This window comes from Heliangelus exortis, chromosome 12, assembly GCF_036169615.1.
Source record: "Heliangelus exortis chromosome 12, bHelExo1.hap1, whole genome shotgun sequence".
NCBI classification, from domain to species: domain Eukaryota; kingdom Metazoa; phylum Chordata; class Aves; order Apodiformes; family Trochilidae; genus Heliangelus; species Heliangelus exortis.
In genome coordinates this window covers 6,598,507-6,616,750 of record NC_092433.1, presented here as the reverse complement: position 1 = coordinate 6,616,750, position 18,244 = coordinate 6,598,507, and the positions used below count along the sequence as shown (strand labels likewise).

The 18,244-nt window shown below is 44.6% G+C and overlaps 1 protein-coding gene across 1 annotated transcript; it reads right to left on the bottom strand.

Annotated features, from left to right (window-relative positions):
* Positions 1 to 16,079: 16,079 nt before the first annotated feature.
* Positions 16,080 to 17,961, bottom strand: LOC139801777 (heat shock transcription factor, Y-linked-like). The gene is made up of 2 exons (XM_071756440.1): positions 17,241 to 17,961; positions 16,080 to 16,599 (listed from the first exon to the last, which is right to left on the bottom strand). The coding sequence occupies exons 1-2, from the start codon at positions 17,889 to 17,891 to the stop codon at positions 16,096 to 16,098; spliced, it is 1,155 nt and encodes a 384-aa protein (XP_071612541.1). The 5' UTR covers positions 17,892 to 17,961; the 3' UTR covers positions 16,080 to 16,095.
* Between the last annotated feature and the right edge of the window lie 283 nt (positions 17,962 to 18,244).

The following is an 18,244-nucleotide window of genomic DNA, read 5'->3' as shown; positions in this document are numbered from 1 at the left end:
AGCAGTACAGGAACATTCAGATAAGGTTTTTCCATGCACGAGTGTATTGCAGAGGTTTTGTAAGTCACTGTTGCACTTGACCAGCTCTGTTTACTTAAATTCACAATTTCTTGTATGCACAATACATTTCAAAGGCCTCCTTATCTCCTCACTGTCTGAAAGGGAGGTCTCTGTGAGGGGGCTCTTGCTCTGGAACAGATGTAGAGTCTAAGTAATGGCATTCCAGTGACCACATTATGAAGAATATAACAGTGTGGCTGTCCCTGCTCTGCCCTGGCTTCCCAGAAAAAAACTTCTAGGATGTCATTTTGTGCTGGCCTTGTTTTTTTTCTTCCCTTCTTGTTAAAGAATGTGCTCCTTTGCAGGAGCTCAGCAGAGAAGGAGGCCAGAAATGAGCAGCCCTGGGTCATACAGTCTGACAACAGGGCACCTTCAACCTGAAACAGCAAGAAAACCTTTTGAATTTAATCTGCCTGGGAGCCTTTGCCCTTGATTTCATGACTGGGGATGCTTGATTCCAGCTTGATGCCTGGGGTGGGGGTCTGCAAGAAGGTTGTTTCCCCTTTCAAGAAAAGGGAATACAATCATCTCTACCAGGCAAGGTGCTGAGGGGTGACCATCCTATCTGTATACAGCTGGACTAGAATGTAAAAAGGTCTGCTATTGGTATTAATAATGTCTAAATAAAAAAAAAAAAGCAGATAATTTTAAAACCTTATATCAGATACGTGTAAAAGTTACTAAACTGTTTAAACATTTTGATAAACTACTTGAGGCTCCTGTATGCCTGATTACAGTTTGCTATTAGGGAACTAAATGCCTCAGGAAAACAGTTTTCTTGCTTCACTCTTCCACTTCTGGGAAATCTCCAGTTGGGGCAGACTGGAATCTGTCCTGTGAAGGGAGCCAGAAGGAAAATGGGGTCCTCAACCTTGGTCAGTGTCTGCCAAAGCTATCTCTTGTTTTCTGAGCAATGAATAGGTACTTAAAACCAGTGGCCCTTTAAAGTAACCCAGAAAGTCACGACTCGTGCCTACGCAGTACTGACTGGGACAAAAGAACATTTCATAATTGTTTGTCCAGATAAACAAGTGTCAAGCCTGCACTGTGAATTAGTCTTGGTGGCTTAAGTTAGCCCTTACTATCAGCAGAAATAATGCTCATTATTTGATCTCTCAGAAGAATGCTCAGGCTGCTCCTTTGCTCACTCAGTTACTTAACACATGTGATAGGTTTTCCTTGTGCCAGGTATTATTTTCATACCACCTAGAGGGACACATCTTTTGGTAACAAAAAAATAATAAAATTGAGATGAATTCCTGTGGAGGTCAACCAGTTTACACCAGCTCTCATCCTGAAGGTGGAAAATGACTAACTTCAGACAGGGTTACTTCTTCTATAGCTCAGAGATGGTAAGTGTTAAGATTTGGAGCTGAAAGTTGAATAAGGCTGGCTCAAAGGTCAAAGACTTTCCAGGTACAAGGAAAAGGAAAGAAGGCAGGTTAGCTATACTTCAAGATGCTGATTAACTATGGAAGAGAGGCTTTTTTTTTTTTTTTTAAATATCAGTCTATCTTTAGTAATACTACTCTGGATCAAGATACTGACGCTGAATGGGTGGCTGCAAAAACCCCAAAAATCTAAGGTTCTGGCAGCCTTCCTCTTCAGTGAAGAAATAACTGCTTGTTCTCTGCCTATGATTCTTTAGAGGTGGTTTGCAGTAGGGTGAAGAGGGAAAAACAAGGACATCTGAGTAGGCTCTGGGCAATCAGGGTATCTGTGCTTTACCTTTGCTAGTAAAACCTTGTAGTATATAAATTGAAGTGACTGCCTTAGCCAAGTATCCTGGCTCAAATGTGGATGCTGATAGAGGTGCTGCTTGTTTTTTGGGAGGAACAGAAAATAAAATTGCAGTCTTCCTACAGCCCCAATGTTATAAAGGCAGACTTTCTCCTTTATTGGTCCAGTGGAGCTGCCTAGGTGAACACATTCTTACTGAATAGTTTATTGATGTTGATGCAAACAGTTGTGTTATCTTTTGAAGGCTTAAGATCAAGCTCCAGATTGAAAGAAAAAGCCTATAATCTTTACAGATACGATTCATCTGCAAAAGGTCAGTTTTAGGTCACCTATTGAAAAAAAAAAATCTCAAAACTAGAAACATAAGTGATTCTAAATGTATTCTGCCTGCCAGCTGCAGATAATTCCATGTTGGCCAATATAACACTACTGGCCTCTCTGATACAGTGAGTGAATGGCCAGTTATGTAGACAAGTGTGGGTCTTGCTCTGCATAATAACCCCAAATTGTCACATAATGCTTTCTATACGTGGATCTTCAAGGCCTCTCCAGAAGCAGGACATTTCATAGTGCTTTTCAGAGGGCAGAAAAGGCATACAAGGGGCAGTTACTCATCTAGAGTGGCAAGCTGTGGACGATGAAACAATTCTTGCCAGTTCTAGACTGATGTTTCTCAATAGATCACACTGTTACTCCCCAAACAGTAATTTATCAAAAATTATTTAGAGTGCATAGGACAGGGAAAATTTCTAGGCCAATCTAATGAACGTCCCTGCTGAAAGCTAAATGAGTGCAGGAAAGGAGGAATTCTTAATGTATGGCACTGGAAATCAGCATAATGGCTATTTGAGTGAATGCCTGGGCTCTGATTCAGTCCTGCAGCTGATAAATGTGTACTGTTCATTATGGGAATGAGGCGCCTTTTGCCCCAGTAAGAAAGCCATGTCCAAGAGGAGCCAAGTGACTGCTAGACCTATCTTGCATTTAGTGACTTCTGAGGTGAAGCAAACTTTCCCCTCTTCTTTCATTTCTTTGTGGAAAACATAGAGACAGAGACTGTCCCAGGACTGTCCTCTGCCTTGAGCGTGTTAGTCCTGGGACTGCCTGAAAACCAGAGCTGTGGAACAGACTGAACCTGCTGAGGATTCCATCCCACTGTGTGGTGGCCAAGCCAACACCTCAATGGGAAGCCTGGCAGTGGGGAAGTGTGAAACACTGCCCATCTCTGCTGAGAGGCAAGGCAGATCTGGCACTTCTGTGCTCCCTGAGGAACATCTGAAATTTGATAGCAAAGGAGAAGACAAACCCAAATAACACAAAACACGGTGCAAAAGGTTTCCTGTCCAGCCCTGTGGGTTGTCCCTAGGTTTTGGTGCAGGGAGGTGAAAGAGAGAAAGGGCAGGATGCTGGTACAGGAAAACTCAGATCTTGATTCGTTTTATTGCTCTTTCATTAAGGCAAAGCACAATACTGAAAGGGCAGGAAAAATGAAGAGAGAGTTATTAGGAATATTATTGCACGTTTGAGCGGCAGTAACACTACCAGCCAGAAGCACTTACATATATGTAAGAAACAGCCTTTATGGTGGGAGTTTACCTGTGAAAGACGAGGCACAAAGAGAGAATTCTCAGTTTCAGTTTATAGGTGCAGAGCTGATCATGGAGGGGATAACTGCTCCAAACCACACAAGTGACATGTCAGGAGACCTGGCTCTGTTCCAGTGCCATTGCTTACTGACTTGATCCAGCTATCAATCTCTCCTCCCTCTCCTCCTCCCCCACTGCAGCACTGTAGTAACATGCTCTTGGAGCCCATCCATCAGCTAGGGAGAGGCTCACAGCTTGCTGTACCAGGGCCTCTGCCAAGTGGCTCCATTAAGAATTGCTTTCATGATTACAGCGCTTGTGCAAGTGGGGAGCTGGCTTTCGGGAGGATGTTTATATTGCACAGAACCTTTATCTGGCTTGGCTATCTCCTCATTACCTGCATCGAAGAATTGCCTTCCTTAGTGGCCAATAAAACTAAATTGCTAAATCCAGCTTTATGTAACCCTATTTACCTTTTGTACCAGATTAACCTTTATCGTATTTACCAAGTAACATAAACAGAGAGGTAGGTGGTGGAGACAAAGGCAAGCCTGAGAGAACCAGCAGTGCCCTGTTTGCCAAGAGCCCACAGATAAGAGGAGGCTTGTGCCAGGCAGGGAGTTGCAGGGAAGCTGCTGCTGAGCTTGTGCTGATCAACACGATAGTCATAGTAGCCTTCCACACCTTCACTGGGTTAGCAGAAATGGCTGAGGTTTATGGTAAATGGGGGGGGAGCTCAAACATGTGGAAATTATTGGTGAGGAAATGAGTCTGTGGGGCTGATTTCAGCAGGCAGCTGCCCTGGGTGACTTGGCAGGTGTGTCAGTGCCAGCCTAATGCTACCATGCTCTTCCAAGAACATGCCCAAAGCATTGTCCACCGTGCTGCCTATGCCTGTGACACATCCCAGGGTGTTTTGTGCTGAGGCACTTGGAGGATCTGTTCTCTGTGAGCTAAGAAAGGACTTAAGATGGGAGGGATGTTGGCTGTCTGCTGGGGAAGACAGCTAGCCCAGTGGGCTAGCTCTGGTGGAGTGATGTGGCCTAAGCTTTTGCTGGTGTGTCCCCACTACTAGGGACAGGAAGGTTTCCAAAAGATCAAATGAGATGAACTTCCTATTTTTCTGAGAGCCTGCTCCAGGGAGCAGGTCTTGTCTCTTGGTCAACTCCATCACTCTGCCCAGTGGGAGCTGGACCAGTCCTTTTCATCTCTTTCAGGGAAAAAATGATTTTACCTGAGAGTATCAACCAAACAAGTACTACATGGACAAATGCATCCCTCCCCACTGCAGAACATGTTCCTGTGCCTTTTGCCTTCTAGATTATTTAAAACAAATGTGCCTACAAAGCTCCACAGCAATTACAGTCTTGGTGAAAACTTCTAGGATAGATTAATTGTGCAAATGGATCTCACGTGCAGTTTGGATTGGATCATGTTGAGATCTTGCTGCTTAAAGGTCAGATGTGCTTCCTAGAAAGTGTGGCCATACAGTTTTCAGACTGAGAGGTGCCTGGATTAATATCTGTGTGGGTACTATTCAAATCTCTTCCCCAGTGTTTTGTCCTTTCTAAGACTCAGAAAAAGAACAGAAGGGAAATGGCATGGATTTGTTTACCAATACTTAATTTCTGGAGAATGAATATTCAGTGCATTTGAGAGCAATTTTTTGCAGTATTTGAACAAGCCCTTGCCATTGAGAGTTTTATTGTACCATCACTGAGTTCACAAGTTGAGTGCCATGAAAGGGAAACTGGAGGTTGTCACTCCTGTTCAATTGGATGGGAATATTTGTCCCTTTAATCTCCAGTCTCAAGAGACCATGTTAAGCTGAATCCTGCAATTTCATTTAAAAGGAGGTCCCAAATGCTTAGCTTGCTTCTGAAAGGAAGAACAAAGATGGCACAAAGCACTGCTCACCTTCAGGGTGAGGTTTCAGGATCCTGCTGTCCTGAAGCAGGGAGCCTATGGGAAGAGAGAAGAGAAATCCTGAGGGTGCCAGTGTCCCCAGTGAGAGGTGGGTCAGAAACCTCAGCTCCCATCCCTGACCTGGAAAATCCTGATTTACTCTGGGGATAGGGAATTCGAGCAAGCTTCCCAGCAAGGCACATTTAATAAGTTGTCATGGTGAAGTGTTCACTTCCAGGAGAAGGGACTGAAGGATAAAGAAGTGGCAATATTGGACCTGGGGCAACACAAGCTGCTGGGCACAGACTTCTCAGGGCTCTCCTGGTTAGGCTTAGGTTGCTGCAAAGAGCAACCTAAGCAGTTTGTAACTGCTTCCTGTGTTTTGAGAGGGATGAGGCAAAAGGGTGCTGCAGTTTACTTCAGTTGTCTTTGGGAAAGTGTCTTCAGCAAGGGGACTTGGAGACAGTGCAGCTAGGGGAATCATGGACTGTTGTTCTACTTCATGACTTTCTGAATGTGTGTGGTGATAAACAGACCAGCAGGATAGAACTGAGTGCTGGCAGGGGATGATTTGGTGTAAAACAGTTTCTAGTGAATGTTTTGGTCTTCAGCTGTTGCCTGTGTTTCATGTTGCTTGAACAGGCCTAGGGGGTAAATGCTGCAGTAGCTCACGATCTGAATTCACTGTTACTTCTAGGCCACTGCTTTGCAACTAAGACAGTTTTAAACTCTAGGAAATCCCAAGCAGATGCATACAGAGCATCTTGATGCTCTGGTGTAGTCCCTTTTCACAATAACCTACCTTTGTTCCTGCAATTCCAGTGATTCGGTGTGAACTCTTTTCTGTAGCCTGCTCCTGTCTGCTAACAGGATAGTGGTAATATTTAACATTTGCATCTGTTTTCTTACCTGAGATTTGTGTTGCTGTTTGTGTTGCTACTGAATTTATCCTGAAGGTGTACCTGGAATCTGAATGCAGGCTGTCTCTGACCAAGCCTTCTTCAAATTTGTAAGTCTTTGTTGATAAATATTTGTGTAATTGCAAAATGTGTGTGTATATTGCTGATGGCTCTTTAGATGGGAGCAATGTCTGTCCTTTGTCTGGGACACCTGGAACAGGACGAGGGTGAAGGTAGTGGGCACAGTGCTGGGCAAAGCAAGAGCTGGGTCTCAGAGCTTCCTCGGGGGTCATTACTCCTTCCTTAGTGCTGAGATTGAAACAGGCACATGCTTAATCCATTTGCTGATCAAAAGCTTCTTGCTTCTCAATATGTTCCTGGACTTTAAGGAGCTAGTCCCAGGTGACATACTTTACATGGGATTTTATCAGCAACAGGTTTGTTTTTTGTTTTAAATAATTTAAGAGAGTTACATCACAGAAAATGCAAGCTCAGTGGAAATTTTACTGTCGTGGACTTTGCAACTTTTTTGTAGCAAGCAGCAGCCAAGCAGATAATCCCATCTTGTCATATCTGTGACTTTGTCCTTCCTGTCCTGCCAAGAATTTAATCGTGGGTTCTGTGTATGTACTGACTCCTTTCAGATGCTTGTTTGAGACAAAAGACATTGGGAAGGGTATTGAAGAGCCTGATAGAGACTGTTGATTAACCAGTCTCACTCTGAAAAAAAGGCTTATGGCAATAATGAATGGTTAATAACTCCAGAGATTGGATATTGGCAGGAGTAGACTTGGCTTTTGGTTTATTTGAGTGGTGAAATAGTGAAATTGTGCACGTGTAAAGGCTCAGTTCTGAACCTGGGGAGGCAGAGGTACAGTCAAGTACCAGAGTCAGCCTTTTTCCATGAAGTTATGAAAATCTTTGCTAGCAGAAATCAAATGTGAAATCAAACATTTCCAGTTGTGGGGGGAGAGAAAGATCCTTAAGCAAAGCTATTGCTTCATAAAGTGAAAAATTTGCCTGTCCCCCCTACAACTACCGTCTTGTTTCCGTGCCCATAAGATGCATGTCCTAGGAGCAGATTAAAATGCAAGTTCACCACAAACGTTTCCATTAAAGTGTTTTTCTTAGAAAACTTTGTTGAAATTGAGACCTTTGTGGGAAAGGATCAGATTTAATGAATTTCCTGTTCTGAACGAATGAAAACTTAAGAACTCATGAAAAAATAGGAACACAAGTTTCAGGTTGTGGACATATAATTCCCTTTTCTATGGAGAAGGCCTTTTTTTTTTCTTCTCTTTCTTTCCAATTTTGGCACAAAAATCCATTTGACACATCATTTCATTTGTAGTTTTAGCAAGTTCCTGGGGAAAACTGCAATAAAATAAGAGCAAAAGGTCATACTTTTGTGGGTCTGTCTCCTTCCAGTGCTTCACCTCAGGGCACTGACCATGTCCGAGGTCTGTCCCCTGCAGCTGGTGGCACTGTGCCAGAGCAGGGAGGGAAACACAGGCACGATGCCATGAACACATCATCCTGCCACCTCCTTCTTCCTCCTCTTGGAGACATAAAGAGGACATATCTGCCTCATGCTGGGGACACACAGGAGCTTGGAACCACATGTGGCCCTTGGGATGAGTATTGGGCATGGCTGTGTTGCAGGTGTGCAGAGGAATCACTTGGTATGGCCACTGACAGCAGAATGATGTCCCTGGATTTCCTGTTGTCCCTGGCTGTGGGTGTCACATACACTATTTTTTTTTTTTGTTTGGTTGATGGTTTGAGAGGACACAGGCTCTAAAACGAGGGTGCTTGGGATCCCGGGGGCAGAGCAGAGAGGGGTCAGGAACCCCTCTCCTCTCCTGTGCCAGGAGGCTGGCACAGCCCGGCCCTTCCCGCTTCCGGCCTGGCCCGGTGGCCATCTTGGGAGGAGCCTCCTGCTCTTTGTCTTCAGCTGTGCACCTGCCCTGGAGGATCCGACGCCATCGGGTGCTGGGAAGAGCTTTGGGCCCTCTTTTCGAGTCGCTTCTGCCACCAGAGACGTTGGGACACTTCTGTCAGCAACCACTGAAGTCGAGTATTGTCTATATTCGTGTTTTTCCTTATTCTCCTACGCATTACTGCCCTTTCCCTGTTGTAAACCTGTTCCAGTTTTAACTTCCAGCCTTGAAGTTTCTCTCTCTTATTCCACTTCTGTGCTTGCCGGGGGGGAGAGGGCAGTAGCAGAGAGCAGTTCTGTTCTCTGTGGTTTTCTTGCCTTTACCACTACATAGAGACTCCTAAGTACTGGTTTGTATTTTTCAGTGTGTGGACAGGGCAGTCCTGCTCCTCAGCACCCACAGCCCAGTGCTGGGCTCATTGTACAGGGTGGACTTGTTCTCTGTGTCCTCCTCTCGTTTTCCTCTTATCTGCCTCATCCCCAGACATGGGGCTTGGTTTACTGCTTGGTGTGTATCTTCAGCTGAGAGAAGTAGCTCTGCAACCACATTGCAAATAGAACTGTACTTTCTAGGTAAGGTTTAGTTTGGCCTCTGAGCCTTGGTGTACAAAGGCTGGTGCTCAACTTCACCTGCTTTTAGTGACGTTGCTAATGTGTGTGAATTTAGGTGCATAGTTAAATGATTTTTGGTGTCCTTTGGAGAAGCAGTATTTCAAGGTGAATGGTTCTCCTGACTTTTTTCCTCTCTGGTCAGCACTGAGGACTGTGGTGTGAGTGACGCAACAAACCTGACATGCTGTGGTGTTCTGAAAATAGAGTTTGTGGCTGCTGTACTCCCCTTTTCAGCATCAGGGAGCATGGCTAGATCAAAGCTACTCTAAACTGTATGAATTCAAGAAGATGGAAGTCTTCTCTCCCTTGGCCTTAATTTTGGCCTTAATTTCAGCCTGCTGAAGCCAGAGGATAGGCTCCTGTTCAGTGTGCTGGATCAATTGTGTTGTCTGGATTTGCACTAACATGTTTCAACCCTGTTCTCTTAAATATTTGTAATAAGCTTTTTTGCCAGTTGTCCAGGACATCAGGTCTTGAGAAAATTCAGAGCAGAACAGGCAGTGAGTCACTCAGTGTATGAAGCCTTTTCCCAGTCATCCCTGGATTTTCCACCCAATTTTGCACAGACAGGTTGTGTTCTGGAACAGGAGCAGATGAGTAAGTGGCTTACAGAGACTGCTGTGCCCATCTGACATAAACATGTGTCTGCCTTTGCTCCATGATCAGGGACCTAGTCTCATGGACTCTCCAAAGCTGAGCAGACCTCTTTGGTCTGGGGCCCACTCCGAGTGGGTGTTCGGGACAGATGAATTTAAATCACAGGGAAGGGCTTTTCCTTGCAGTTTTCCTGATTGCAAATGGACTGACAGGCTGTAAAATATGGACAGGTGGAAGGTAATGGCAAAATTTAAGTAGACTCTTGCCTCGCTCTCTCCTGTGCCCCTCATCAACTTATTTCACCCATTGGCTCAGTGGTTTCAGGTACATCCTGAGAGGGGTGATGTTTCTGGTCTGAGACTGCCATGAGTCTCAAGATTCCTCATCTGTCCAGGCCCAACTTCCCACTGGTACTACTGACTCACTGCTGGCTTGCCAGTACTGTGTTCTCCTGCCACTGTGCAGGAGCTCTTCTTGAGCTCCTGGCAGAAGATTGTAAGGAATGAATAATTTCCCATGTGTCTATGAAGTCAATAGACAAAATTCTTGCTTTTTTTGGGGGGGGAGGGGGGCACCGAGATTCATGAGGCAAAAGGTTGCGGGTGTATCTTGTCCATTCTCTGCTGTTACTTCTGATAATCACTCCAGAAGGCCCATCCTGAGTGCAGGCATCGGTAGAGAGATTAAGAGGAATTTGTGGTACAGTGCATGCAAGACATGTTCAAGGACCAGGAGGCAAATACAAGGGCTCTGTCACCATCGTGTTGAAAACAGAGTTTGTATCATCTCATTTTGAGTAGCTGAGAACAGGATGGGATGCTCCAAACTTCCTATGTTATGTTTATAATTTTTCTCCACTTTTCCTTGCATACTCTCCAAGCTGTTGGTATCTTGACTGTAACTGGCCTACAGCAGGGAGATGGAATTTGTCCTGAACCTTGATTTTCCTTTTATTACAGTCTACCAATCTTTCCTCTTCTGTCACACAGAGATAAATATCGGTTACAGAATTAAAGACCATGCCAGGAGTAGACTCTTGTTTGTCTTAATAATTTCATACAGCTTGTTTCATATGGCTAAATTAATAAACATCTCTCATCTCCATGCATACTCTGTGGCATGTGTAGGAAACAAAGCCAATCTGACAGTCCCAGCTGTGCTGTGCTCCACTTGGCTAGGGGAGTGTGTTTCTGAGCCCCACATCCTGCTAGAGACATCCTGCCTTCTCCCAGCAAAGTACCCTGCTCTAGACTAGAGAGAGACCTGACTGGCTCAGGAAAGTTTGCTGAATTCTATCTCCTAAATGACTGTTCTGTGATTTAAAAAATTTTACAACCATTTAAAGTAGCAGACCAACAGAAATTTCTACAGATTGAACTTGATTTGATAAGAAAGAGCTTCTTCTCATGTAGGTACTTCCCCAGGTTTCTTCTTTATCCTCTTAATTAGCTTGCTTCTACTTCTACACAGTATTTTATAGTTTTATCCAATAGTTGTAGCAGCTTTAGATCATCTACATTAAGCAGGAGCTCCTTGCAGTCAAACCAGCCCATCACTGTCTCTGCCCAGCTTCAAAGTCCCCCTCTGAGGAGTGAAGGCAGCATCAGCCTCTTCTTGACACCTAATCCTCAGCCTTTAACTGTACTGGAGGAATGTTCTCCCTTTGCCCACCATGTCTGCCTTCTGCAGTCACCTTTGGATTTTAGGATGTGACCTCTTGCAGTCTCACCTATCCTGGGCAAGACCAGCTTTCCTTGTTGAGTGTGTACTCTGCTTCTCCATAGAGACAAATCTGACTTGCTTCCAGTGAATGATGCTTGAGGTCTGTAGTTGGTGTTATCTGCTCTCATTGTGTTGCATTGCTGTAACAGTTTATTCTGTTACAGTGTCAAAGTATTTTATCAAAAAAGTTGCTGAGGGACAGAAAGCATCAGTAGTCCATGGCCACTGAGCCATGTCCAAGAGACACCTTATGAGGACTGTGACTTCTCTAATTTCTCAGGGGAGTTCCTGTTCAAGCTAAGTTCTTTTGTCCCTAAAAAACTCTTCAGAGGAAGGGGAGTGCTGGTTAGAGGCAGCCTGAAACAGAATTAGCAGGGCTGGAGAGAGTGACAGAAACTGGCTTGGCTGTCTTGTCCTGTTGATATGTTACCATAAAGTTATTTATGCTTCCTGCTGTTTATCTCGAGACTAAACAAGATAATTAAGTGTGTACAGAGATAGAACTCCATTCATCTGAGGCCCTCAGTATCTTGGAAATGGTGCTGTGGCTGCTTCACAAGCAACCCAGCCTCTCTCCCTTGCGTCTGTGTTTTGCTTTTTGCATGGGTCGTACAGAGAGTTCTGTCTGACTTTAGCTGGGACAGGAATGAAGAACATAACCTGAAGCCCCAGGGTAGATCCATGACACAAACAGTCTTCTGCTCTGACTCCCTGCTCCTCATCCCTCCCACTCTCACTCTGGACCCTGGTGTTTTGTACCCTTTCACACAGTCGGTTATCTTGTGTTTCCTCTGCCTGTTTTTAGAGGGAGTGACAGGAGATGCACTTGTGAGGTAGTTACCACATCTGTGAGGAAAGATCTGCAAATGGTCTGTCAGCAGCAGTGTAGGAGAAATGGAAAAGTATTTTTATTTCTCTTCTCCTTTATATGAGTCCTTGGTTTTCCATAGCAGGGTTTGGGACATGCTGTGGCGAAATCCATGAGTAGGCAGTCACACTGCAGTGTGTTTTCATTGAGTGTAGAGTGAGGAAATTCTTGCGGGGGAGTGCTGATATGCTCTGGAAATACTAGACCTGAGTGCATGAGACACCGTGGTAACCCTCCAGGGCAGTATCCTGTCTTCCAAGAAGAGCAAACACTTTGTTTTTCCAGGTTCCATTTCTGCCTTTCCATCCCTGTACCTTGAATGATCAATTTCTCCGTCAACTGTTGGTCAGTTCAGGCTATTTTGTGTCAGAAATGTTAACCTCAGGGAACTAAAACACTTCTGGTGTGTTCCCAGCCATCACAGTAGTAAAATTCCAGTCCTTCAGCTCCCCACAACCTTTAAGGTGTTCAGTTGTGAACACCTTGCCTTTTAGTGGCAAAACGTTGGCGCAGTGTTTGTTCTGTTGCTAAGATTGCAAGTATCCAGCCTCAGATCTGGCTGCCAAAGCAAAGTCATTGCCTGGGTTGTGCAGCTTGAGGAGGTCAGGGGAGAGGGACATGATGCTCCCTCCTGGCCTAGCTGTTCCAGGCAGAGGAGTAACCTGAGCTTTATACCCATTTTTGCAGAAGAGTAGTGTCTTCCCAATAAGACATTGCTATCCTTTGGAGATTTGTGTTGAAGTTCTGCATGTTTAGTATTTTTCTTTTTGTAGTATCCATTGAAGAAAGCTGCTCTTGCAGAAAAAATTGCCCTGGAGGGTATCTTTGGGAAGGCAGCAGTTCCAGCTGGAAGAAGCTGCTGCCAAGCTGCCACACTAGTTTTTTATCTAGTGCAAAAGTTTCCTAGATGTAACTGTGGAAACTTGCTGTGCTGACTGATGTGGATGTCTGAAAACATGCACAGGCACCAGGAACTTGTATTTGTGAGAATATATATGTAGTTTAAACACTAATTCAGTCTTTGCAGCAGTGTGAGGAAAAGGAGAAAATTTGACAAATGGTACCAGAGTGTCAAGGCAGGTGTGTGTTCTTCTGAAGTCTCCCATCCCCAGCACAGCACTCTCTCCTGCAGATCCCAGAGCTGCTCAGGAAAGGAGGGCACTGACAGTGTGCTTCTTGCTCTATAGCTGTGGTGGTTGTGATTTTGAAAAACCTGCTTACTGGTTCTAGAAGCAAAACCCCAAGGCCTGGACTATAAATTCTTCATAAAAGCACTGCTCCCCTCACCCCCCCAAAAAAACCAAAAAACAAACAAACAAAATAGAGTTGGGTTTGATCCTCCATCTGAAATGATGTTTGACTAGAACATAGAAGTGAGTTTGAAGAGGAAGAGTTACTTGGTAGGACTGATGTTGCAATTTATCTGACTCTTTTCCAACTCTAGACATTTCTGACATTGATGTTGTAATCTAATTTCTAAATCTCCGTGTTTCCCGAACGTTTGGCGTTTGGCTTTGTTGTTCATTGGCTCCTTCTGAAAAATCAGAACTTGGGTATAAACAGTCACTGAGTCCTGCTGGTGCTCCTCTATAAACATTTATACGGGCTTATAGGAGACAGGGCTGTGATCTGAAGGCATCAGTATCCATCTCAGTATCATCATCAGTATCAGTGTTCAGGAAATTTTAAGTAAATGTCTTTTTAATGGTGAGCTCAGTATAAGGAAACTTGTCAGTAGTGTTCTAGATCATTAAAAATCTGATTGCAGCTGCAACAATAATGACATCTAGTGTGTTCTCTTGTGTCTGCTGCCTTTAACTGCTGCAGTTTAAGAGCTGAATCCAGCTACTACTGAAATTGGAAGAGACCTTTGGTTGGAATTGACTGGACTTTATTAGAAGCAAAGTTCTGTGGACACACTGACTGTACAATTTCTCCCTTGAACAGAATTTTTTTAAAGGCTGAAGATATGGGTGAAAGCTATCACAGGAAGACTTCAAGGTCTTTCACCTTCCCCCCCAACATCTCCCCATCCCTGACTGTGAGAGACACAGCAACTTTGCTGTACAGCATGTGGGTGGTTCCTTTAAAATCAGATACCATGGCTGAGACTGAGAGCTGAGCACCTGTTAGAATATTTCATGAAGAGAAGTGATCAATGGGACAGTGACACTAACTTGGGCTTGGAGGCCTCAGGGTATGTGGTTGGTGACAGCGGGGACTCACAGGTCAGGGATGGGACTAATGAGCTTGTGTGAGTCTAGTTTCTAGAGTCCAGGAGGATGCTGACCTGGAGAAACAGAACAACTTAACATCAGAAAAAGAGGTCCCTTGTGAGAGCTCAGATCAAACAGCCAGAACAAATGCAGGTCTAAGGCTTATGGTGGAGCATAAGTGCACAGGAAATTACCTTTTCTATCTCACAGGCTGGGAGACTCAGTCTCACCTCGTAAGGAAAAAGAATTGGTTTTTTTTTTTCTTTGTTTTGTAAGCTTATACTTGGTAAGCAAAGTAGTGTGAGTCTTCTGGTATCTCCCTTTGGAACAAGTTACAGCAGAGAAAGCAAGACTTTTTAAAAGAGTTGCCCCCATGATGTTGGGCAAAGCCTGCTAAGAAGCCAGTGTGTGACAGTGCAGAGGTAAGATACTTCACTTGAATAGCACTTCATAATCAAATTGTTCACTGAAGAAATGATACACACATAAGCTTTATCTCTTCCTTGAAATGGTTTCTCTGAGGCACTGCTGGTAAACCATTCAGAGCAAAATCACCTAGTTGATTAGGACAGAAAGTGAAGAACACTTACTTCTTGCTTAAACTTCCAAACTGACTAAGCTCTGGAAGAATCAACAGTAGTTATTTGCTTACAATCAAATCTCTGGGAACAAGCCCTTTTCCCAAGGTAGCGACAAAGTCTTTGGTGATGACTCTTTATTTGGGCTGTACATTCTGCATCATATCCAAGTCCTAGTCCCTAAAATAGTGCAGTGCCCTGATGGGCAGCTTGTATCCTGCCTCACTGTTGAGTCAGACACCACTTCCCAAGAGCTCATATTCTCCTGCTGGATCTCTGCTCAGCTCTGCCCTGTCCTGTTGAGTTCTGAGCAGGGCAAGTCATAGCCTGGACTCAGATGGTTGCAAGCTGTGCTTGTGGTCTTTGTCCCTAAGGCTACCAAGGTGATGCTTTTTCATCTAAAAATGAGACAAACACCTCTCCCTGCATCCCTTTTGCTTCCTTATTCTCAGCTATACTGGTCAGGACCTGCCTCTGGGTAATCCCCTTGTCTTCTCTGAAGGGTGTTGTCCTAAAAAGGTCAATGGTACATGGGTCTGATATGAAAAAGATGTCCTTAAATAACCAGAATAATTGTTAAAATCTTACTCCTTAGAGCAGTAGTATGCAAAATTTTTGATGGTGTACCCATTCCTTCCAGATGTTGTGCTTAAAAAGAACATCATCAGCACGTACATCGTGTAAACATCTTTACTCATTAATGCTAAGAACCATTAGCATTAGATTATCTCAACTGTTGTGAGAAAAAATTAAACTGCTTATGGAGCACTTGCTTTAGTGAAGTGAAAACTTGATCTGGGCTTCCACTGTACAACCAGGGCAATCACAGAATTGTCATGGTTGGAAAATTCCTCTAAGATCACAGAGCCCAACCAAAGATGAGGTCTGCTGCCAGCATGGGCATTGCCAGCCAGGGGGTTCTCCACCCCAGTAGCATTTCCCACACAGGCCAAACATCTTGGTGGCTTCTGCTTTTCATGCAGCTCCATATCCAGGCACAATGCAGCTCTTCTTTTGTGTCCCACTCGTGGCTAGCACCTAACTCTTAAAGTTAGGGTTATGATAGAAGTATAAAAGCTAAAAAAATTAAAAATCTAAGCTTGATTGTTAGGTGAAATGATTAAAGTGCTTGTGGATCTGCTACTTCTACTTTAATGGGTGAAGATGTGGTGACTAAACTCAGCTTGGGCTTCTGCTGTACAAACAGGACAATAGGAAAAGGTTTATTTTTCAAACAGTTTATTATCAACTCTTCTAAAGTCTGATTCTTAACAAGTCTATTAAGTTCTATATGTTCTATATTTTTCAAGCAGTTTATTATCAACCCTTCTGAACTCTGATTCTTAACAAGTCTATTAGATTCTATATGTTAATTACCAACTCCGTGCTCTCTCTGGGATATGTTCCTCTGGGATCCAATGGTATTCACCTGCAGGCTCAGGGTTGGGGCTGCAGGTGCAGGTGGGGCAGTGGGGGATTGTTGGGCTTTGGCCACAGAGTGCTTTGGCAAAGCTGAGGCCTCTATCAGCATGGGCACTGCAAACAGTGAAGGAGCATGAGAAGCACACTGGAGGCCATCCAGGGTCAGAAAGAAGAGGTTCAGAGGGACTGAACTTTTGCTTCTTGCTGCTCTGGAAAGCTCTGGAAGTGTGGCAGTGGCTGCTGGTAGAGATGGATGAGCACTCCCTAGGCTGGGAAGTGCCTGCAACTTGGAAATGATCCTCATGGGTGGAGACATCTGAGTGTCCCCTGGAGGGGTGCTCTTCATCCATCTCTGGTACATCCGTGGCTCTGCGTTTGATGCCAGCTCTTCTCCTGACATTCTCCAGCAAGTGGGGATACTCTCTGTGAAAGCTGGGGTTATAGTAGTAAAGTAGCTGAAAAAAGCAAATGAGAAAGAGTTAGTTGCCACCATCCCAAGACTGGAAATGTCCAGTTCTGGGAACTAAGGCTTTGAATTTCAGAAGATGAATGTGGATAGTGAAAAGGACTCTGAGGGGTATTTAAAACCTAAAGCTCAGACTGAAACGTCACATGACAGTTCTGTTCAGTCACTGCTACCCCTGGGTTTTTGCTGTCTGGGAGCAGAGCCTGGTAGGATTTTCAGAAGTCAAGAACTGTTAATCAAAAGCCAAGTACCACTTTTTCTGCAACTTCAGTGTGGACATGGGCAGGCAGGCAATACTATGATCATTAGATGTGTCTTGGCACTCAGCAGGTGCTGCAGGAAGGTTTCAGATTTGCAAGCCATGTAGCAAAAGCTTTAAAAGAGAACAGGTTAAGCTGGGTCTTCCATGTAATGGGTTCAAACTGAGCAGCTGTATCTAAACTGTATTTTATCTGTACTTCTGGTAGTCAGAAAGACTAACCTAAAACTTCCTGAGAGCTACCTGAGAAGGAAATTTAACCAGACTGCTTGCTAGCATCTCTGTTTCCTCTCCTGTAAGGCTTTACTCAATGTGAAGGTTTGCATCTCCCCCAGGACTGTTGTGAGTATTGTGCAGAGCAACTCCTGTACCTTGCTGTGAGCAGCAATTGCTGCTTCTTCTGCCAGGAATTCAGGTAGGGAAGCAGATCTGGTGAAATTCCGTTTTGTTTTAGTGAATCCGTAGAGATTCAGCTTCCGAAGAAAACTATTCATCTTCTTCATGGCAAAAACCTGCATGGGTCCTTTCCTCTCCAGCACCTCCTCTTCAAAGAGTTCTTCATTGATGGCCACACATTTTCCACCCTCGCTCCACCAAATGGACTTAAACTGGTCACTTTCCACTATTTTCCAAAGCCGCTGTGGAAAGCTGAGGGATGAGAATTCACTGGCTTTGCCTGCCCTCTTCTTGCAAGCAGGAGGGACTCGCTTGGCCTTGTGTCCATCGCCGCCATGTTGCACATCCTGCTTTTCCTTTGCTGTTTGTTCAACAGCATCACAGAGTTCTGTTTTCCCCTCTCCCGAGGGGCCAGAAGAAGTGTCTGCTGACTGCTCCAGCTCAGCTGGAGCAAAAGCAGGTGGTGTATCAGGGGGAGACAGCTTGGGAGACAGCTCCCTTTTCATTTCTGTTGTCCAAGCTGGACTGAAGTCTTCCTCACTCGCCATCGCTCGAGACTGCGTGGTCTCGTGTTGCCAGTCAGGAAGCAAATGCCACCTGCCTATGCTGTGTAGCGGTGACCTCATAGAGTCATAGAATGTTTGGGGTTGGAAGGAACCTTACAGATCATCCAGTTCCAAACCCCCTGCATGGGCGGGGATTCGTTCCACTAGACCAGGTTGCTCAAAGCCCCATCCAATCTGGCCTTAGAATAGAATCATAGAATAGAATCATAGAATCGGATGGGTTGGAAGGGACCTCAAAGATCATCAAGGCCAACCCTTGATCCACTACTGCTGCTGTTCCCAGACCATGGCACTGAGTGCCACATCCAGTCTCTTTTTAAATATCTCCAGGGACGGAGAATCCACCACTTCCCTGGGCAGCCCATTCCAATGTCTGATCACCCTCTCCGTAAAGAAATTCTTTCTAATATCCA

Excerpts from the sequence above, each read along its gene's own strand:
- LOC139801777 (XM_071756440.1), bottom strand. The coding sequence starts at position 17,891 with ATGAGGTCACCGCTACACAGCATAGGCAGGTGGCATTTGCTTCCTGAC. Across the intron at positions 16,600-17,240 it reads CAATTGCTGCTCACAGCAAG|CTACTTTACTACTATAACCC; the intron begins GTACAGGAGTTG and ends TGCTTTTTTCAG.